The sequence below is a fragment of the Alligator sinensis genome, unplaced genomic scaffold (assembly GCF_000455745.1).
Source record: "Alligator sinensis unplaced genomic scaffold, ASM45574v1 scaffold308_1, whole genome shotgun sequence".
NCBI classification, from domain to species: Eukaryota; Metazoa; Chordata; order Crocodylia; family Alligatoridae; genus Alligator; species Alligator sinensis.
In genome coordinates, this window is record NW_005842041.1 from 2,641,196 (window position 1) to 2,664,095 (window position 22,900).

At 43.3% G+C, this 22,900-nt stretch overlaps 1 protein-coding gene across 3 annotated transcripts in view; it reads left to right on the forward strand.

Annotated features, from left to right (window-relative positions):
- SMC5 (structural maintenance of chromosomes 5) overlaps positions 1–22,900 on the forward strand; it is a 92,473-nt gene that overhangs the window by 42,817 nt on the left and 26,756 nt on the right. For all 3 annotated transcript variants that reach the window (XR_003093811.1, XR_003093812.1, XM_006022633.3), the window contains exons 17-18: positions 2,987–3,109; positions 14,981–15,106. Coding sequence is in view for 1 of the 3 variants with exons in the window: in XM_006022633.3 (XP_006022695.3) it covers positions 2,987–3,109; positions 14,981–15,106 (249 nt within the window). In the remaining 2 variants the exon portion in view is untranslated. The remainder of the gene's footprint in view (positions 1–2,986; positions 3,110–14,980; positions 15,107–22,900) is intronic.

The following is a 22,900-nucleotide window of genomic DNA, read 5'->3' on the forward strand; positions in this document are numbered from 1 at the left end:
TCAGCTGCAGGTGTATCCCAAGGTCATCTTGACTGGTCTTAGCTGTAGAGGGCAGAAATCTTTGCCATGGAGAAGGTAGTCCAAGGCCAAATAAAGTTCCCTCTGGCACCCACTTGGTCACCAGTCACAATACCCTAGTATTAGCGAATTTGGTGCTAAGTCTCAAAAGCCCTGTGCTGGAATCCTCTATACTAACTATTCTTGGAAACTGATGCCTGCATTCATCTGCTTTTTCTGCTAACATTCTTGTGGCTCAAAGCCTCTACTGCACTAGGAGATCTAGCTGCCTATTCTTATAGTCACTGCATATTGAAACCACAGTCGTGGATCAGGGTCCCTCTCTGTTAGTACAAACACAGAACTGAAAAATGGTCCTCCCCTTGAGAGTAAGCTGAGGAAGCAGATGGATACAGACAGGGGAGTGCAAGAAGATGGTGAGCCAATATTGATATGCATGATAGGTAGTTGTCTCAGCATACCAACAGTCTGCTTGTTATGTGTTTTTTATTATTTAAAAAATCAAACTATCTATCTAGTATCTAACTCCTCAGTACATGTTAAAGCTCAGTTTGATTTTTTTAAAATTTATTTTAATCTGATATGTCATCTTCAGAGGATGAAAACTGTATCTATTCATCAGGTTCAGATACCAAAGCAAGGTGTGCCCGACACTCTTCAGAGTGTGATTCATCTCATCTGTATCAGATAAAGTCTAGGGCACACTAACATTGTTATAAGCTAAAGAGCTCTAAAAGAAATAATGCTGAGCTACCTAATCTGTACTCTGTCCCCATATTGTTGGCTACTGCTGAACAGTAAGGTGATTCAGAATGCTATTTACATTTCTGTTCCTAATGAGCCGTAACAGTTCAGGTGCCTTATCCTCTAGCTGAACGTTGACAAGAAGTAGGACTCTGAAAGGGACGATCTACTGGCTTTAATAAATTATTCTGACTCTCATTTTTTTCATCATTTAAGACTAAATCGCCTCCCCACCCTAAGCTGGAGTCATCTGTTACTTGCATCTCTGCCAAAAGTAGAAAGAGATGCCTCCCTTCCCCTTTATATATAGTTAGAGGAGTCTTCCACCAAGTTAAGGCTGGAAGGACCCTCAGGAAGTTATCTAGTCCAGTCCCTTACTCGAGACAGAAATATACCTAGCTAAGCCATCCCAGACAAATTGATCTTATTTGCATTAAAAAAACACCCAAAACAAACTTCCAGTGGTGAAGATTGTACATCCTCTCTACTTTTTTTCATTGCGTAGCTACTTTGTTGAAACAAGTTCTTAATATCTAACATAAATCTCCCTGTTGCAGTTTAAGCCATTACTACTATCCTTTCCCCTGTGGACACAGAACAATTGATCTCTATCCTTTTTATAACCATGCCTTTTTTTTTTTTATCAAATCCCTCCTTTTATCTATATTAAATCCTAGATTCACTTTGTGATTCCCCTGTAACCCACAGGTCCTTTTCAGCAGTTCTGAAGCCTAGGTAGTCATTTCCCATTTTGTATTTTTGCATTTGATTTGTTCCTTCCTAAATGTGGTACTTCATGTTTATCGTAATTCAATTATATCCTATTCAGTGCAGACCATTTTTCCTAATTTATCTATTTAATTTTGAGTCTTAATCCTATCCCCTAAAATGTCAGTTCTCCTACCCAGCTTGGTATTATCTACAAAATGTACACTCAGTTCCAGTGTACTAAGTGGGTTGTTGGTTGTACCCATGTTGGTCTAAGGACAAAGGTAGACAAGGTTCTTTGTGTAAATGTGATATCTTTTATTAGACCAACTAAATAGTTGGAAAACTTGTTCTTTGCAAGCTTTTGGGCACAAACACCCTTGTGTAGGCATAGGGAAATGACTTTCTCTATGCCTGGAGAAGGGTGTTTGTGCCCAAAAGCTTGCAAAGAACAAGTTTTCCAACTATTTAGTTGGTCTAATAAAACTTACCTAAAGAACCTTGTTTTCCAGGGCACAAAGTGTACAGTCAGAGCACAAAGATACAAGTCATTAATGAAAATATTGAGCAGTATTGGGACCAGGGCAGATCCATGGGAAACTGCACTTGATATCTCTTCCCAGTTTGATGTTGAGCTGTTGCTGCCGACTCTTTGAATGTTATTGTCTAACAGCTTTAGCATCTGCTTTTATAGCAGTTTCCTCTAGACCAGGGGTTGTCAACTGGGGGTACACGGGAAGGCCCTAATGGGTATGCACAGGCGGGCAGGGATGGAGCTCTGCCACTCACCATCCTGTACCACTGCCTCCCGGGAGCAGGGCTGGGGAGAGAGGGGGTGGCAAGGGCAGCGGTGGGCTGCACAGGTGCCACCCGGCTCGCTGATCGTGGGGGGGAAAGCTTGCATGTGGCAGCCACCGCTGTCACCCACCACCCCCTGTTGCTGCTGCTTTCCATCTAGTCGTGTGTCTCCCATCGGGGGTACACTTATTAAAAAAGGTTGAAGACCCCTGCTCTAGACTGTTTCCTTAACTTAGATATATTATGAGATGCAGTGCCAAAAGCCTTACTAAAATCAAAGGACATAATTTTTTAAATTATACCTTTTTTCCAAATACAGTATTTCCAAAAAAATCTCAGTTTTTATTAGTCTGAAGAGTATTAACTTAGATCCTGTTTTTTATAATGTTCCCAGCCACAATAACTGTTAAAAAAACAAATCTGCTTGTGGTTTTTCTTTCTTTCTGGTTTTGTTTTGGTTTGGTTTTTTTACACGCTGCGGTCTAAGAAATGTGTTTCTATACTCTGAGAGATCAGGTGCAACTGTTGGCTTTTACAGTGTGTACAACTCTGTGTGTGTGTGTGTGTGTGTGTGTGGTCTTTTGTGAGCTGAATCTTGTTTGACTTCATGTAGAAATTTTAAATGTCTTGTGTGTTGTTTTCAAAGCCTTGATATTGGCAGTGGATCAATGTGTCATGAAACATTAAATGGTTGATGCTTTGTATTTTTTCTATGTAGGATTGCATAGCATTGAACACTCTGAAAGTAGATTTGGTTCTTCAGAGTACTACAGTGTCTGCCAAGAAGCATAAACTAGACTCTGAGCATAAAGCAGCAACTGGACATGTAAGAGCTTTAGAGGTAAGCTTTGCTTTTGGTTTTTTTTGTATGTTGGTAATTACTATTAATTTTGAAAACTTGTATTAAAATACTGCCAGTCTAAATAGGGCTGTTTCTACACTCTTCCTCAGCAACACATTTCCATCCTTGTTAATGGTTTAGATGTCTTTTGCAGCTGTATTTATTACTTTGACTGTCTTCCCTTAATACCGAAATGCAGCTTTGTTTCATTTTGGTATGATGGCTGCAGTTTCTATGAAGTTGTATTCTTTTTTTATGTGTTGTGCATTACCACCCCCATCCCCCTTCTTCTTCTTTTTTTTTTTTTTTTGTCTGGGCTGCCACCTAGAATTGTTGTCATTCTCTGGTAGTGAATTGGAGGGGTCATTCAGTTGTGACCACCTCCCCTGAATGGATTATAGAAAGTGGGCAGACCTGTATGCATATATAGGGCCAAGACAAAATCTGAAGGGGTGGGAAAGAACCCCTCTTTTGTGTTGCTTTAGTCTCCTTATGCCTTTATTAAACTCCTGCTTTTGGTGAACGATTGGGGGGCAGTTCTTTTTTCATGATGATTAAGAGGCAGCCTTTGTGAATTAGGTAGGTCCTCATACATAACTGGCTGGATCATTGTACTCAATAGTCATCAATGGCTCTGTCTATAAGGGAGCAGGTATCAAGTGGTGTTCCTTGGGGGTCTGTCCTGGATCGCATATTGTTTAATAGTTTTCTTAATGATGAGATCAAGTGCATGCTTTGTAGATTTTCAGACAACACCAAGTTGGGTGGAGTTGCAGATGCTCTGGAAGGTAGGATTCAGAATAGACAGACTGAAGAATGGTCTGCAATCAATCAGATGAGATTTAACAAGGACAAGTGCAAAGTGCATGCACAAATAAAGACTGAGGAATGACTGGTTAGATTGCAGTACTGCAAAGAAGGACCAAGGGTTTACAGTAGACCATAAGTTGAATATGAGCCAATAGCGTGCTGTTGTTGAAACTTCCCCTCTCCCTGAAAACCCAGCATACTGGGTTTTATTAAAAGGAGTATCACTTTGCCAATAAAGGAAAGTAATTCTACCACTCTCTTCAACACTGGTGAGGCCTCGCCTTGGAGTGCTCTGTCTAGTTTTGGGCTCTACACTTCAAGAAGGATGTAGACAGTTTAGAAAGAGTCTAGAGCAGAGCAACAAAAATTATTAGGGGCCTGGAAGATCAGGCTTATGGGGAAAGGCTGAAAGAACTAGGGTTTAGTCTGGAGAAAAAAGACTGAGGGCAAATTTGATAGCAGTTTTCAAATACCTGAAGGGCGATTACAGAGAGGTTGGTGATGGGCTTTTTTCTATGGCTGTAGGGGACAGGAGTAGGATCAATGGCTTCCAGCTTCAGCAGGGAAAATTTACATTGATGAGTAGGAGGAACTTTTTGACTGATGGTGGTCAAGCACAGTGCTGCACACTTACTTAGCATTGTTTGGTTTGCAAACATGATTCACAAGATAAACCTGGAGTTTTCTAATAGAAATCCATGGTTGTGGTTTTTCTGAGTTCTTTGCAATAGAAAAACTACTCTATTATTTTTCTGCAGTCAAAAAAAAAAAAAAAAAGAGTGAAGACTAAGTCATGGCATTTTCCAAGGGCTGGTTTGAGTCTGAGGGGTGCTTTCAGTATAAAAAGTTTGAGAACCACTGTTTTAGAGTAAAGATCCAGTCTACTAAGAGGAAAACCATTTTTTAGAAACTGAAATTAGGTTCTTGGCAGATAGTACTCAGGCACTTGTTTCACACTTCATTCCTCATACCTAGGGCCTGGTTTAAATCGTGATGCAGCTCTTTTAATCTTGGAGTCACCCTGTGTGCCCTCCTGCTACGTTTTTTGTTGCTGCTGACTGGATGGTTCACAAAAACTGCAGGATATTTAAAGCCGTGATTTTTGTTGCCTGGCCATCAAGAGTAAGCAGTACCAATGGGTCCCTCTGCCAGTCAGTGGCAGGAGGGCGTGTGGGGGGAACTTCAAGATTAAAGGAATCACCATGATTTAAACCAGGCCCTAGTCATTACATGGAAATTGAAGCATTTGCTGATACGTCTTTCAAGACATTGTTCTTGGGGCCTTAACCAAAGATTGCAGTGGCATTGATCTGATAGGACCAGTCCCAGGTTTAAGTCTTACCTTGTATAGTCTTTATGAGAGAACCACCAGCCTGCAAGTCTAGCTGGAAGCATGTAGTAGCATGGGTCACATATCACTAAGGAACCGAGAATAGCTGTACAGTCCAGCTTGGTGATATTCCTTCACAAAAAGTTGTCTTAAATGAAAATCAGCGTGCAATTTGATACTACCTATTGTTCCCTTTGTATTTTTCATTTTTTTAAATAAATAGATTGATTGAGATTTTAATTTATATTTATATAAAAAGTGCATCAGTTTCTTGATGGATAAAACTTGACAAAATGAACAAACCTCAGCTAAAAAGCGAGCTACAAGCACATGATGAAAAAGTCATTTATTTGAGTCACTGTGCTGAATGATCCAGCTAATGAGACTAAACTCAGCATAGTACCAAATAACTGGTCATGCCCTCCTTACAGGCTCCACAGTATGTCATAAATGTCTTGTCATAAATTTACTATCCAATAAACAGGATTCCATACAGTGAATTACCGCTGTGCTTACCAGGAAGGAGCTGAGGAGACTGAATAGTATTTATAGCTAGTATTTATAGCCTTCTGCCCTTTTCTTTTTCAGCTGCTCCTATGCTTAGCCTAACTTATCAAATAATAGAAGGGAAGTGCCTCTGATATGGGTGCTATCTACAGGAGACTTTCTGGCCTTTTCTCTGGGCTCATTTGTGACTGAACCCTAGCAAACTGGTTCATTATGTGGATTGGTTGTAAAACAGATATTGCTGAAGTTCTGGTGCAGCCCTTTGGTAAGTTTGCAGGTCCATAATGTTAGCTGCATCACTCCCTTGTCTTATGCTCAGACATCTCCTTTCCCTGTCTTTCTGCAAACTGGTTTCTTTGGCCCAAGGCGGTTCTTTAGAATGTGTTATGCGTCTTGTCATAGGTGCATGTGTACCTTGTACACAAGATCAGATTGTTTGAAAAAGAGAGGTTCTGGGAGCCTGTCCACATCCTGTACATTTGCTTGTTCTTGTTTGAAGGCACAAAGGGCAGGATGACTGTCTCCTGATTCACTGAGGAAAGACTTGTCTCCCACACTGGCTTTATCAAATTAAATCACACCAGCACTTCAAACACTGGCAGTGGTTTATACTGGACTGTATCTTAGGTATGTTCCAATGGTGATTCACCTTAGTTTAACCTATCAGTTTCCTTTCCGAAGCCATAGTCATCGCTGGGGGAGACTTCAGCTACATTCCTTGAATGTTTCCAGAGCCTTACAGGTAATTCCTGATTAAGCCCATTAAACTGTCTCTTTCTTCCTCTTTGTGGCTATATCTAGCTTGTTGAAAGGCAAAGTCATCTTGTCAGACACTTCCTACAGCATATCTCCGCCTATTATCAGTTAGCACAGATGAGGTTTTCTGTTAAGTGTCAGAACCTATGTAGTGCCTTGCATGTCCCAATATCTGATATCTGTAAGGTGGCAACATAAACCTGTCAGTTTGTGCCAGATATTGCACCTTTAACATGCTGGCTTGGTCTGATGTCAAGTTGGGAGACAGTAATCAATTGTTTTTCACTGAGGCAACTGGTATGCTTCATTCCCCTCTCAAGAAAGAATTCTTCTTGTTAGTCAGACTGTGGGATCTCATTCACGTTCAAAGAACAGAAAATGCTCACTAGTTCTGTGGACTTTTTTTTTTTGTTTGGTCCACGTGTATACTATGATTCATTATTGTCCTGCTTTTGAGAGTCCTTGAGGATATGGATCTTGATTGCAAAAGAATTTGAGGGGATATTCACTCTCCTGGGATCTTATGCTCTTATGTGAGAGCACCTGGAGATCCCAAGCATGTGTGTATAGCCTGGACAGACTCTGCTATTTAGAACCTCATGAGCTTGTGCAGTCATAAATGGTCCTACTGTGTGATCCCTACTACTGTCTGCAGCATCTTGAAGCACAGTTACCATAACTACCCTATCTCATGTCCTCTACTTCCTTGCTTGGGATACTGGTTTGGGTTTTTCCATTCTGTTGTGTTATGTTTTAAAGAAGAGCGAGAAGCCACCAGTTTTGGAATGAAAATTATTTTTTTCTTGAAGTTGCTATATTTGCCAGCTCTTTTGACTTTGTCAGATGATTATGTTTGATCTCATATTTACTATTTAAATTACATTGTTTAATGGCAGAATCTTGGGTTTCATCTAAGCTAAAGTTTCTCACTCACAGTTGCAGACAAAAGTTTGAAAACAAGGACAAAGTGTAAGGTGAAGGCTCAAAAATTAGAGGGCAAACCTACCAATATATTAAAAGAAAAAAAAAAAGCCCATCTCATAATTTTGGGGTATGTGACTCATGCTTTCTTTGTTTACCATTAGCAATACTAGTCACAGTCACACCTATGTTTGGATCATGTTTTAAATGCTGCTTTTGGGAAAAGATTATTCTTCATTTTCTGTAGGAGGAGTCTGGATTGCCTCTGACATGTCTCCTACCTTCAGTTTCAAGACTTAAGTAGGCTCTATTTTAACCACTTTGATTTTCTTTTTATCAGAGTACTATTTTATGTCACTCTTGTTGATGATTTACATGGATTGGTTGAATTTGCTGCATAAAAATATTGCACAAATATTTCTCACCAGCATTTCTAGAGTATATCTTCATTTTTTTTCTCTACACTTTTTAAATTTTCATGAAAATGACTGTCCTTTCCTTCCTTCATATATGACCACTAGTAACTTAATAACCATGCCCTGAAATTATTGTCTTTAAGAGGGCCATCAAACTTCAGTTGGCCCATTCAAAAAAAGAAAAGAAAATGCCTTTGTTTCCTTTTGCAAACATCATGAGCGTCTAACATAACACTTTTAATGTAGATTAAGGGAGTCTTTTCTACAAATTGGATATAAAGGGGCCCCTTTCCAAATATCTTTTGGTTTCTCCAGTAGAGCCATTGTCTTGTAGACAAAGAGCTGAAGTGATGACAGTTGCTGATGTGTTAACGTATGACCTGTGTCTCTTTTAGCATCTAATATTGGCTGTAACAAACAATTAACTACTGTTCATTTTTTGAAAAGATAACAAATATCCCATATCCTAATGCCTAGTATTGGTATTGTACATTAATGAAACAGTCATGCAGTTGATGGATTTGCCATTCCATTGATGCAGTGAAAATCCTCTTGGTTTGTATGCAGCCAGTAAACTACAGGCTATCGGGATCACCCAGCATACTTGTATACAGCATCAGGCAACGCATCAGTACAGAGAAAACCTGAGAGAGCGTACTAAAAAAATCAAAGGCTTCCTCTGCTCAGTAAAAATGGAATGTTATCTGCTCGTTTAGCAGGAGACTGTTTCGAAGTATGCTGCCCACCATACCTGCAGTAGAAGCTAGTGTTATAGAATTCAGAATGGCAAAGTGTTGCCCTTACAAGTAACCCTTCTGCCAGGAACTGGATAGTAGTAATAAGGACTGGGTTCAAGTAATGGGTTCCAACTTTATTTTGACTTGAGCCCCCAACCAAAGTGAGCAAACTCAGAGGAAGTACCCAGAAGTGCCATCTAGGGACTCTACCACTTAAATCAGCCAAAAGTGGTAGATGCTGGGTAGGGAGACTTACCTAGGACTCCTTGCCACCTGGGGTTGCCTCTCCACTCTGAGGGCTCTATCATTTTTGCTAGCCAAAATGGCAAGTCCTGGATAGGGAAAATGACACTGGAGTCTGTGACTACTCAGCTACTGGAGAATCATTGCTCCTTTTGAGGTTGTTTATGCAATCCCAGCTCGTTTAGACCTTGATCTGACCGATAGCAGGTTCTGGGATTTCACCTTTTTTTTAGAACTAGCTGGTGATAGGTTTCTACCTGGATCTACTATTGAGACTTTTGTCCATGGGCACTTTTCCTTTAAAGATTGATGGCCAACTGCAATGCCATCTAAGGCAGGGGCGGGCAATTATTTTGGGTGGAGGGCTGCTTACTGAGTTTTGGCAAGCCATCGAGGGCCGCATGACAGGCAGCCAGGGGCAGATAAATACTAATTTTCTAAATTTTTTAGGGACCCCATGGGCCTGATAGAATGGCCTGGTGGGCTGCATCTGGCTTGCGGGCCGCATTTGCCCATCCTTGATCTAGGGAGTAACTCCTATATGGGGTCTGTCTTATTTTGTATTTTCCACTCTGGATCTGAGGGTCACTTCACTGCACAGACCGGCGAGTGCTGACCCATCGTTGACCTTTGTACAACTTTCCCTTTGCAGCGTCTGATCTATCTGGATCTTTATTTATATTTCCACACTTTATTCACAAGCAGTAAAAACAAGTGCAGGTAAACCCAAAACCTCTGCACCTGCAAAGGGAATTTACAGAGTTACCATAGCGGAACATATAAGCAGGGTTACACAGTGAAAAACAGATTCCTCATCAACGTTGGGTGAAAGACTATGTAGTTTCTGGTTCCCACACTTACAGAAGGTGAGCCATTTTACATGTGGTGTAGTCAGATATGCAGAAGAATCAACGGTCACGCTTGGGGACTTGACCAGTCAACTATTATGATTATGGCAACTAAAGGTTGAAAGACACAAAGTTAAAGGTTGTACTTGCCAATACTTTATTCATAATGTTTGTCTCATTAAAAAATGTCAAGTGTTTGAAGTATTTTAATAAGACTTCTGAAGGCTGAACAAAACTCAGCTCATTACAAATTTGACAGAAGTTTGCATATGTTCCTTTTGTAAGGTCTTGGCACTGGGATTTTGTGGAATGAGCAGCATGTTTTAGGTACTTGAATTGAAAGGCATTCATCTTCTGCCCCAAAAACACATGCTTTGAAACATGTCAAGCTAGCAACTACAGACCCGTGGGACTTTTGTTATGTCACAGCAGAGCATTAGCATTATTTTATTAATTTTTTCTATTTCATTTAGCTAATGAACAGGAAAAGCAAATGTATTTATGACCCACATTGAACAGTAGGGAGGATTGTTAGCCCCATCTGCTCCTTAGATAATTGGCACAGTTACCTTCATGTTTATGATGATTGTGTTTGAAAGAGACTTGGTAATTGTTGTGCTTTGATAACTTGTTAATTTTTAGGTTCATTTGGTGCAAACTTGTATTGGTATTAATACTCAGTCTGTACGTTGCAGTGTTTTAAGATTTCTTTTAGGCCAAGTGTTAAGAAAATGCAAATTCCATTTCCTTCAGTTTTCAATTATTTAAATGCCATCAGTGGTTGTGCATTCAGATACTAATTCATGGGAGAATACTGGCTATTGGCAACTATATTTGCTTAAACTAGCTTCTCATTTTCTACAAAACCAACTGAGCCACTTAGATGCAAAAGAAAAAAAATGGTTAATGAATACAGACAGTATGAGAGGATTGTAGTAAAATGCCTTTTGGTAAGCTGTACCCTTGCCTCACTAGTGTAGAATTTTTATCATGTACCTTTTAGTGCCTCACCTCTTCACTTACCCGTGTATTTATTCTTTAAAACTTCATTGAGAGTGGCTTCAATCAGTTGCTTTTTATCTTCTTTTAAAAACAGTCTGCTCCCAAGATATGTCCTCTCCCAAAAGTGTTCCACTAATTTTACACCTGCTCAAAGCCTGGGGCATACAATATTCACTTCTCTGTGGTGGATTGTCTGTGCCTAAAAACATCACTTTTTAAAACACTTTTTAGCTCTGAACAGCTAGAAGTGGGAGCTTTAAGAACTTGGGAAGCTAAGATTCTTAGCTTCTCTAAGGAAGATTTAGGATTGACAGCTAGCCTTTGAAGGGCCATGGATGCTACAATACAAAAATAACATTTTCTATGTCCAAATCGTAGTACAGCCCTTTTCACTGGTTGTTTTGACTTTCTTTGAACTATTTATGTTGGATTGTAGATTGTTGTTATATACCATAATTATGTAATTATGATTACATTGTATTATAAATATCATTAGAGATGATAGGACAACAGTTTTTATCTGAATTTTTTTTAAACCAAGAGTTTCAATTGCATTTTTTTCAAAGGTCTCTCATACCTTTCTACATTGTTTCCTGTCATTTATTTAAATGGAATATATTTCATAAAATATTTCATTAAAATAAATAATGCAGCATATATAAATATCTGGTAGAGCAGGTGAGATGTTTTATTGGAACTGATTAGATTAGAAATGACCTGTGTATACCTTACTCTGCTGTTTTTGATTGCTGTATACTCCTTATGAAATGTTCCTATGAAATACTTCTCAGCTAATTCAACATATAACGCAAGCCTGGTTCGTTTTATATAATTTAATGTACCTACAATACAATAAATTCATAAGAGCTTTGATTTTTATATATAAATGTTGCAATGAGACAGTGGAAGCCTATATTTTTTTACTTCAGTAGTTAATACTATGACTCCTTAGGCAAAATGGGTGAACAGCCAAGGTGACAGGTTGTAAATATTCCTCAGTTTTACACAGTACAAAGATTGAAATGGTTCAGAATCTTAAATCAGAATAGCTTTGAATTGGTCTTAAAGCATGAATGTTTTAATATGCTGATTGAGACCTTCAGAATGTATATTGTTCCAAATCTCAAAGTTTGGTTTCTTTTTAGCCACAGTGTGGAGAATCTCCTCCAATTATCATTAAGGTAAAAATGATAGTGTGGAGATGTTTTGGGGTTTGTTTTTTTTTCTTTTTTCCCAAAATACCAAAGCATTGAGGAACTGTTTTGAATAGGTAGTATCCCAGTATTTTCCTGTTTCCCATTATCTCATTTTCCCAATAGTGAAAGAGCAAGCCCAAATGCAGAAATAAATGTTTGAATCTATTTTGGCTACAAGGTCAGGGTAGGGAGGGGAGGGGGCTAGCAGAGGACACATAGCAGTCAAGGGAACCTTTTTATCAGGTTGAGGCTTAATGTAGAAAACTTAAGATACAAAGGCATATATGTTCAAACTCTTGAGCATCTGTAAAGTCTGACATAGCTTCAATATTTATTACCTGCTCTAACACTTGAAAAAGTAATGTGAATTAAATTTAATATATTGACAAAAATTATTCTGAAAAAGTTTTATTACAGGTAATTTTCTAATAAGGCAGTCACTGTTTAAAAATATGATTAGGATTCTTTATATAGTAGGATACACAACATTATAGTTTTTAGTTAAAAATATTTCAAATGTACTGTTATCCCTGAAAGTCTCCCACATTGTTGAAGTGTGAAAGCTGCAGTTTCACAAAGAGGGGAGTTCTTTGGTTTAGATCAGGGAGGCCACACATATGGCCCATGGGCTGCATCTGGTCCTCTGACATGGGCCATTTGGCTTGCAGACTTTTGCCCTGGCTCTGACGGTGGTGGTGAAGTTTTCTGTGTTGCAGCCAGTGTTCCAGGGGGAGCAGCACTGCAGGCAGAAGCCTTGCCACTGTTGCCAGGGCTGGAGCAAAAGACCTGGCTCAGCAGGCTCTGGCTGCAGTGGTGGGGTTTGCCCAGGGTGTCATTGGGGCTGCTCTCACCAGACATGGGCTGCCACCATTGGAAACCATGGTGTTGCTTGAGTTGCTAGTGCTCAGCCCTTGCTGCGGTGCTGGCTGCCTTTGGGATCCTCCCCTGCCACTGCAGCCAGAGCCCCAGCAGAGGGGTTTTTGCCTGCAGTGCTGGTGGAGCTGCCAGTGCTTCTGCAAAAGGTGGCAGTCTGGCTGCCATGGTGGGAAGCCCTACTACTGTGGCCAGACTTGGAGCTCTGGCCTTGGTGGCATAGCTTCTGACCATACTGCTGCTTCGGGTGCCTGTGTCCAGGACTCACCAGAATGCTGTCCATTATTGCTGGAAACGTGGCCACTGCTGCCAGAGCGGGGAGGGGGGCTGCTGGGGTTGTTGGCATGAGAGCTGGGGTGCAGCCTGCAAGCACCTGAAAAGGAAGGAATGCAGTCCTCCACTTAATTTTGAGTTTGACATACATGGTTTATACAAAGTCCTAAATGCAAGCATATCCAGCAGCTCTCCTAGTTATACAGTTGGTCCAATAAAAATATCACAAATAGCCTTGTTTCTTGAGAAATTAACATGGTTCCAGCCAAATTATGAAAAATTTTGCTGCTTTTTTTGCAGAAGGCACAGAATAGTAAACTAAAATCCATTTTTCACTATGGTTTTTAAAAAGATAATTGATATGTTGTCAGCAATTGGTCTGCAGAAAAATCTCTGGCTTTTTTTTTTTTTTGATATTATAAAGGCAACTAATAGCTTTGTCGTATTGACCGTGCTACTGTGATACCAGTAGTACAAATGACAGCACTTACTCCAAAAGATGTGACACAGCACAGTGTGATATGCAGATATTGCAACTTTGGTTTATAGCTACCTCAAGGACCATAAGCCACCTAAACTGCATTAGTGAAGTGTTCCTACAGTTATTTAGCCCCACAGAGAAACAAGGTATATTAGCAGGGTTAGAGCATTGTACAGATATGCCAGACTCTTAAGTAAGGCAACCTAGCCTTGGGCCCACCCCACCAGGCTTGATAGTTTCCAGTATCCAAGTTAGCACGTTGAATGCTAGATCAAATATCTCTGCACATGGAGCTGATGTTTTTAGAGAACTATTTACAATGACTCAAGTCTCTTTCTGAGTTGTAACATCTAGTTCAGAGTCCAGCATTGTTTAAGTATAATAAAGGTTATTTCTCCATCCCCCCACCATGTGAATTACTTTGCATTTATCAACATTTAAATTAATCTGCCATATTTTTGCCCAGTCACCTAGCTTTCTGAGATCTTTCTACATGCTTACTATAACGCACTGAAAAGGGGAAAAAATGGGCTAGTTGGAAGTTGTCATGGTTCAAATTCAAGAGGGTTGCATTAATTAGCTTATTGCACAAGTATGAATGCAGACATTCTGCATATAAACTTGTGTGGGGGTTAAATCCTGGCTTTATTTATTAAAAGCATGCTTACATATACTAAAACTGTGAAAAAAACTTGATCCATTCACCTAGATTTAGCATTTCTTGACTTTGGGGGTGGGGTAGGACTTAAAAGTCAAAATGAGATGAATGTTTACAGTGTGAAAATAATCCTTGTCTTTGAAAACCATCTGCCCCGACTTTTCAGACCTGAGTATAAGTTGAATTGAATGTCTTGGATTTAGGTAAATATGGTGTGACTTCAAATTTAAGAGGATACCCCCTAAAAATCAGATTCTGTACATAGAAAATTATAAATTTGTTATAGTAGAATCTTACTTATTGGAGGGTCATCTTAAATTTGTCTCCACACTTCTGTAGTGGGAAAAGCAGCAGCAAGGGTCTGGCACTTGTGTCCCCTCCACCGGCATCTTGCCCCCTGTATCCCTACCCTTCCTGCCACTTTCCACTCCTCAACTATTGCCTGCCCCACTCCACCAACAGCCATTTGCCTCCTTTGCTGCCTTGTACCTTTCCGAGTGGAGCCCAACTGCCTCTTCTGGCTCAAGGTACTACCTTTTTACTTGTTGCTCTATTGTAAGATGAGGCTTTGTTTTCCCCACGTTGAATGGGAAAGAAAACCTCATGCTGAAATCAAGTAAATATGATAATTGTATTCAGTATATTAGTTCTAATAGGTAGTAGAGCTCGAGAAGGGATGTATGAAATCTATCCTTTTTGCCTGTTTCCTTTCTTTCCCTCTATCTAGGACCATTGAATGTAATTCAGAGTGATTGACAACTGAAGGCTTTCAATTTTCTTTTATAGCATGCTTTTAAAAAAAATTCTTCTATTGTAATAGGAACAGTTTCATGTGCTGGATGAAAGAAAACGTAGCCTGTTGAACCACTGCAAGGAACTGATGAGAAAAGCCAGACAGGTGTGCAACCTGAGCCCAGATGAGCCAGTTCCACAAGAATTTCAGACTGTAAGTATTAGGCATCTGCATATTTTTAAAAACAGTGCAATGAAGTGATTGCTGATTAACATAATATTCAGAACTGCACTTATGACACCGCTAAACCTGAAGTGAAATAATTTGTTTGTCTAAGCAAGTGGTTGTTTTCCCACTTTTTTCCTTGCTTCATGTCCAGTTTAGTAGAGTGGAGGTTTGCAAGATACAGCAGAAGCTGTGTTATCCGGCACTTTATCAACTGGAAAGCTCCACTAATCAGCATCTGAGGTTCGCAATAAGAGCGCAACTGGAAGTCCCAATTCCAGTTTCACCACCGCGAGCCGAGTTCTTCACTTCTGCGGCCCACGGCCCGGGGCAAAGCAGCCTGTGCAGGGCCCCTGTCCATGTCCCCTGGCACACTGATGCTGGGGTGTGCACCAGACAGTGCGCATTTGATTAACCAGCATATTTGATTAACCAGCACCCCCCATTCCCAGGGGATGCCGGATAACCAAGCTTTTGATGTAGCACAAGCACTTCCTTTTCTCCTTCAGAGGCTCATGCATGACACCTTATGCTTCCTGTATTATGGGCTTGATCCATAGAAAGTGTTTGAAATCATTTGTAGACATCCCAGTGACTTCAGTAAGGTCTGCACCAGATCCTTGCTCCTTACACTGATCTTCTAACTTAGAGGTGGCTAACACATGGCACGTGTGCTACAAGTGGCACATAGCAGACTGGGGCTGGAGCAGGGAACACAGTGACAGAGAGGGTAAGGAGCCTGGATAGAGTTCAGAGGAGGGCCACCCATTTGGTGAGAGGGCAGCAGGACAGGCCCTATGAGGAGAGACTGAGGAACCTGAACCTGTTCAGCCTTGGGAAGAGGAGGCTGAGGGCGGACCTGGTGGCTGCCTACAAACTCATCAGGGGGGATCATCAGCAAATAGGAAGAGCCCTATTCTCCCCAGCATTACCTGGGGTGATGAGGAACAACGGTAATAAGCTGATGGAGAATAGGTTTAGGTTAGAGATCAGGAGGCAATATTTTACAGTTAGGGGGGGCCAGAATCTGGAACCAAATTCCTAGGGAAGTGGTCCTCACCCCTACCTTGGGTAAATTCAAGAAGAGGTTAGATGATCACGTGCCTGGGGTCTTGTGAACCCAGCATTCATTCCTGCCTGTGGCAGGGGGTCAGGCTAGATGATCTGTTCAGGTCCCTCCTGACCCTAGCTACTATGAAACTATGAAAAGAGAAGAGCAGAGCAACAGGTTTGGCAGGGAGCAGAAAGCAAAGCAGCAGACTGGGCAGGGGAAAGGGATTGGGAAGGTTGTGGGGCTTACCTTGCGGTGCACCTTATGTTGAGAAGGTTGTCCCCTTCCCTCCCACCCTGCTGTAGTTAATTTCTTGCCTTTTGCTTTAGTAAGGGAAAGATACGCACTCTTTCAAGCATTGTTATATATAAAAACTCACAGACCACCGTTCTTACATCTACAAGACCAGCAATCATCCTAAGAACACAGAAAAGTCATAATCTCCAGTAAGGCCCTTGATACAACCACATCAGCTCTAAGGAGAATATTTTTGATGCCCATATGGCCCGCCTAAAATCTGCCTTCATATAACAAGGACTATCCAGTAGAGAGAGACTGTATCTGAAAGCCACCCAACTACCCCAAAGTAATCTGCTACAATACAAAAAGAACTGCCTCCGCTTCTACCACACCCCAGATGGTCACTTACTGTCTCACACTGGAACCAGTTAGAAAGTCATCAACAGGGATCCTAGTTTTCTCTGTTATAAAAATTCCAGAATTCTTTGATTAAAAATATCCAAAATCTGCATTTTTCTGTGATTAAAATGAAACACTGTGTGTGTGTGTATGTATGTGTGTGTGTGTGTATATATGTATATATGTACATACGTATGGGGGTGTGTGTGTGTGTGTGTTTCACACACACAGACACAGATTTCACACAGACATTAAGGCTGGAAGGGACCTTGGAAGATCATCGAGTCTAGCCCCCTGCTCCAGGGGCAGGAAGTCAGCTGGGGTCACAGGAACCCAGCAAGATAAACATCCAGTTCTTTCTTGAAGGCTTTCAGAGTAGGTGCTTGAGCCACCTCTGATGGCACACTATTCCAGACCTTGGGGGCTTGGAGAGTAAAGAAATTCTTCCTTATGTCCAGCCTGAAACGGTCTTGCAGGAGTTTATAACCGTTCAACCTTGTCATCCCTTGGGGCGCTCTGGTGAAAAATCGTTCCCCCAGATCCTGGTGAGCACCCCTGATAAACTTATAGGTGGCCATCAGATCTCCTGTGACCCTGCGTTTTTCCAGGCTGAAGAGTCCCATAGCTCTCAGCTTATCTTCGTAAGGTCTGTTTTCCTGACCTGATCGTGCGCATGGCTCTTCTTTGGACTCTCTCGAGCTTCTCCACATCCTTTTTGAATTATGGAGCCCAAAACTAGATGCAGTACTCCAGCTGTGGCCTCACCAAGGCTGAGTACAATGGGAGAATGATGTCCCAGGATTTGCTTGAGAAACACTGAAGGCTCATGTTCATCTTGTGGTCAATCATGACCCCCAAGTCCCTTTCATCCATAGTGCTAGCCAGCATAGCACTGTCTAGCTTATAAGGATGCTGCAGGTTTTTCTTCCCAAAGTGGAGAACCTTGCATTTTTCAGTGTTAAACACCATCAGGTTCTCATCCACCCATTTCCTGAGTCTGTCAAGGTCAGCCTGGATTGCCCTCCTGTCCTCAGGTGTGGATACTTTACCCCAAAGTTTGGTATCATCGGCGAACTTCGCCAGTCTGCTTCTGACTCCAATGTCCACATCATTAATGAAGATGTTGAACAATATAGGTCCAAGGACAGAGCCTTGAGGGACCCCACTGGTCACAGGGCACCACGACGATTGACTTCCATCAACCACCACCCTCTGGGTCTAACCACGGAGCCAATTCCCCAGCCAGCAGATTGTGGTAGACCCGAGGCCGCAGTTGGCCAGTTTTCCCAAGAGGTGATCATGGGATACCAGATCAAAGGTGTCATAACCCAATGATTTTTAGTGCCTTGGCACATTGGAATTTTCCCGCCACATGGAGCTTTCTTTGCACGGTGGATTTCTCAGCTGCAGAGAGAAATCCCCGGTGCAAAAGAGTTCCTGCCACACACATGCAAATTAGTGTCCCACTATTGGTCATTTCTAAATTATTCCTACGTGGCGGCTAGCAATTGGCTTGCTAGCCGTACAAAAGGTTAGAGCAGTTTCCGCCCAAGTTGGAGGACTCCACAACCATCTCGTGGAGAACTCTGAGCGCGCTGTGGAGCCTAGCAAACTCCACGTGTCTTGGAGGAGAACATAGAGGCCTGATCAGCTCTTAGCCACTCCCCGTCATAGTGGAAATTTGACGTATCCCCCATGTTCAGCGCTCGTGGAGTCGTATATCGACGACTCATCTCGGTTCGGTGCGGTTCGGAATAGATCTCACTTGTGTTTGTTTGTGTGCAACTGCAACTCAAGCAAGTTTCCTCCCTGCACTTTGACCATCGGCAGTGTAAGTAAAGCTTTCTTTATAAAACCAATACGCTTCCGTGCCTAACTCTACTCTGTCGTGGAAAAACCCCACCTGACGGTCCGGGCTACTGGCCATAGCCTTAGACTGACCCTCGGTCCCGACAAAAGGCTTTTTTGAAGTCAAGATATACAACATCAATCTCCTCTCCCTTGTCCAGGTGATAGGTCACCTAGTCATAAAGGGAAATGAGATTGGTCAAGCAAGATCTACCTGCAACAAACCTGTGCTAGCTATCCCTCAGGACGTTGCCATCAGCCAGTCTGTTGAGGATGACCTCTTTGATGATTTTTTCTAAGACCTTCCCCGGGATAGAGGTCGGCTGTTGGGCCTGTAGTTTGCCGGATCCACTTTCCTCACTTTCTTGAAGATAGGCACCACATGGGCCTTCTTCCAATCTTCAGGCACTTCACCAGAGCACAAGGAACTCTTGAAGATCCGTGCCAGGGGCTGAGCTATGATGCTAGCCAGCTCCTTGAGTACCCTGGAGTGTAAACTGTCAGGGTCAGCTGACTTGAAGGTGTCCAGCCTCTCAAGGTGTTCCTTCATGAGGTCAGCATTGATGGACGACAAGGGATCTCCCTCACCCAGACCTCGCTGTCCCGTAATGGGCAGGGGCAGCCCATGGGACTGATGAAAAACCGACGCAAAGTACCCATTTAGTACGTTGGCTTTTTCCTGGGCATCGGTTGTCAGTTGTCCCATCTGGTTTAGCCGTCTGGCTCTCCACGTAGCTAAAAAAGGACTTTTTATTACCCTTGATACTTGTAGCTAATTGGAGTTCAGTCACAGCCTTGGCTTTCCTGGTTCGTACCCTGCAGGTCCGGACCATTGCAGAATATTTCTCCTTGGAGGTGGATCCCATCCTCCATTCTTTGTAGGTCTTTCTTTTTAGCCACAAGAGGTCCGCTAGTTCCCTGGAGAGCCAAGGGGGCTGCTGTGCCCTTTTGCTGCCTTTTCTCCGAGACAGAATGGCATTAGCTTGTGCATCAAGGATCACTCCCTTGAGGAGCAAGCACACTTCCTGAACTCCTCTCCCCTTCCCTTTAGGTCATAGTCCCTTAGGGCCTCACCGACAAGCCTCCTGAGCTGTCAGTCAGCTTTCCTGAAGTTGAGGACTTCTGTATTGCTGGCTGTCTTGCCAGCTTAACAGCAGATGGTGAAAGTGTTCAGCTTGTGATCGCTGGCACCCAGCTTCGCATTGATTGTTAGGTCACTGATTAGGTTGTCCCCAGTTGCCAGTACCAGGTTGAGCAGCGCTTTACCTCTCGTTGGCTTTGTAAGGCTTGCTCAGCAGGCCAGCAGTGGCAGTAGTCGTCCCCCCACCCTCCGGTCCCCCAGCAGGCTTAGTTTAAAGCCTGGTGGAGCAGGTCAGCCAGTCTGGCTGAGAAGAGCCTCCTCCCCAGCAGAGAGAGGTGGAGGTTGTCCCTTCCCAGCAGCTCGCTGCCTCTCTCACCGAAGAGCAGACTGTGATCATGGAAGCCAAAGCCTTTGGTTAACTACCTGGATCCTCCTCTCCCTCCTCATCCCATAGCCCAAGACTGGGAGGATTGAAGAAAACACCACCTGTGCCCCCAGACCCTTTAGCTCCGCTCCCAAATCCCTGTAGCACCTCATGACCCAGCTGGGAGTGCTCCAAGTCATGTCATTGGTGCCCACATGGATAAGGAGCATGGGATAGTGGTCAGTGGGCTGGATGAGTTTAGATCTTCTCCTCAATGTCTCGCATGTGGGCTCCTGGGAAGCAGCAGACTTCCTGGGCTAAGGGGTCAGAGCGGCAGATTGCCCCCTCAGGATGGAGTCTCCCACGACAAGCACTTTGCGTTTTGTCTTGGGGAGAGCGGGGGCAGTAGCTACAGTAGTGCCTGTGTTGCCTGTGGGAGCTGGCAACTCAGCAGGCTCTTCTGGGGCTGCAAGAGATTCATACCTGTTGCGGCTCCAGTGGGGCAGGGGCCTTGGTGTGGCGGGCCTTGGGGCTCTTGACCACCTTGGTCCAACCCCTGGGCTGGACAGTAAGGAAGGTCCCTGAGTCCTTCCTTGTCCTGGAGGGAGACTGTGGTCTACCCTCCATCACCCAGGGGAGAAGGGCCTGGCAGTAGGAGTCTATCTCCTGCTCACAGTCCCTGATGGCGCGCAGTCTCTGGACTGTGGCCTGGAGCTGCTTCAGCTGGCACGCCAGAGACCCCAGTAGGGAGCAGACCTCACAAGGGGAGGTGGCCATGCTCCTGGGCCCCAGAGCCTGAAAAAGCGACAGGCAGCCCCCGCAGACAAGAGCCAGGGTCTCCGTCTGCGTGGAGCCCGGAACCAGGGGCTCTGTCTGGGTGGAGGTTTCTGAGGAGCCAGAGGGGGACCGCAGGCCCTTCGGGGACCCTCGTGGTGTGGCGCGTGCCAATCCATGTCATTGGGCCCTCCTGTGCAAACTCAGCACTAACACACGCTGGGCAGACAAGCGCACCTGTTTGCGCAGCCTGTTCGCTCGCACGGCTCCGTTCATGTGGCTCCCCAGGGGGCTGGATGAAGTAGGGGCTGGGGTGGGGCGAGGCCCCCCCCTCCCCCCCTTGGCTCCGCCTTAGCCACCTCCCTGTGGCTAGGCTGGGGCTAGTCCCTCCCACCAGGGGCCCCGCTTACCTCCAGTGGCTGGTGAATGCTGCAGTGCTGGGGTGCATGGAGTGTCCCATAGAAGCACGGGGGGCTCCACAGCGCATTCGGCAGCAAAACCGGAAGTGGACCAGAAGTACTTCCGGGTCTGCTGGGGAGTGCGTTGGGGGGCCCCCTTGCACCCCCCTGGCTTAGCGACTGGAGCCTCCTGGGTTTGCGGGGGGCATCTGGGTTCCCCCTGTGGCTGATGGCCAAGCCAGGAGGGTGTGGGGGGAGGGCCCCCTGCACGCTCCCTGGCAGACCCGGAATTAGACCAAAAGTACTTTCAGTCCGCTTCTGGGTTTGCCGTCAAGCATGTGGAGGACCCGCCCACACTCCTGTGGGATGCTCCATCTGCCCCAGCTTCACAGCATTCACAAGCTGCTCTGGTACCTCAAGGTATGTAGAAAAAGCTTTTAAAGCTGTGTCTGTGTCTGAATCGCTGATACTCTGAATCCGCATCGAATCTTCATATTCGGATTCGACCAAATCAAATCGGGAACAGCGATCCGAATCAATGAATCAAATCACTGCCCCTGATTCAATCTGAATTGAATAGGGCCCGCTTTGCACACCCTTAGTATGTATGTATGTATCAGTTTAACACAATGTTTTATTGATATATTTACGAATTTAAAGCAATTTGGAAGACTATCAGTGCCTCGATCATGATAATAAAATAAATTCTAAATACCTATATATTTTGGCATTTGATTTTGGTTCTCTTATAGGAAATCAGAGTTCCCCTTGCCCTTCTTTGCTCACCAGGACCCGGGTTCACCAGGACCCGGGTTCAGCTCAAAGCTGATGCTTTGAGGTGCTCTAATTAAAGTGCTGCCCTCCCTACCCCCAGAGCATGTGTAAAAGTGCCCAAAGCTTTGTAAGCTGTTTGGACACTAAAAACTGAGGCCTGAACAAAGACATCAACTTCATGGCTCATAATCTACTGGATTCCTAGTAATTGTGTCTTTGCTCCCCAAATGTTAATGACCCTCTCCCTTGTCTATCCTTTCTTCTGCAATTTTTTTTGTCTGTTAGGTATTCCCGAGAAAGTCTCATTTTTCCTACTTTGCGACTCTTCAGACTGTTTTTAGTCGTATCTGTGCCTGCTTTTCTCAGGCCTGAAGAAATATATACTGTATCCCAGTCATACATTTGGTCCAGTAAAAGTTATTACCCACAAAAGTTCTAGGTTAACTTCAGTGTCATTACCTCTGTTCTAAGTGGCTGTTATACTGTCCTAAAAGCAGTTTTCCTTTCTCTCCCATCCTCTGCCTGTCTTCATCGTCTGTCATGTTTATGTTTCTCCAGTAAAAAACTTGGTCCTGAATGTTCCTAACTGGCACAAGAATTACCTTTTACTCAAAAACGGGATTTCCATGATGACCAAGCTCTTTAATTGTTCTCTCTTCAGAGACTGCATCTGTAAAGCACTGTGTACATTTATGGCGCTATATAAATTCTCTCTCTCTCTCTCTCTCTCAAAGAAATTAGGCAGTGCTATAACTAATTATTTTTTGCTTTCTTGTGAAAACTGCAATAACCTTGGTTTAACTAGTCAGAATTCACAATTTTCCATTTTAAATTTTGGAGCCACACTCTCTTT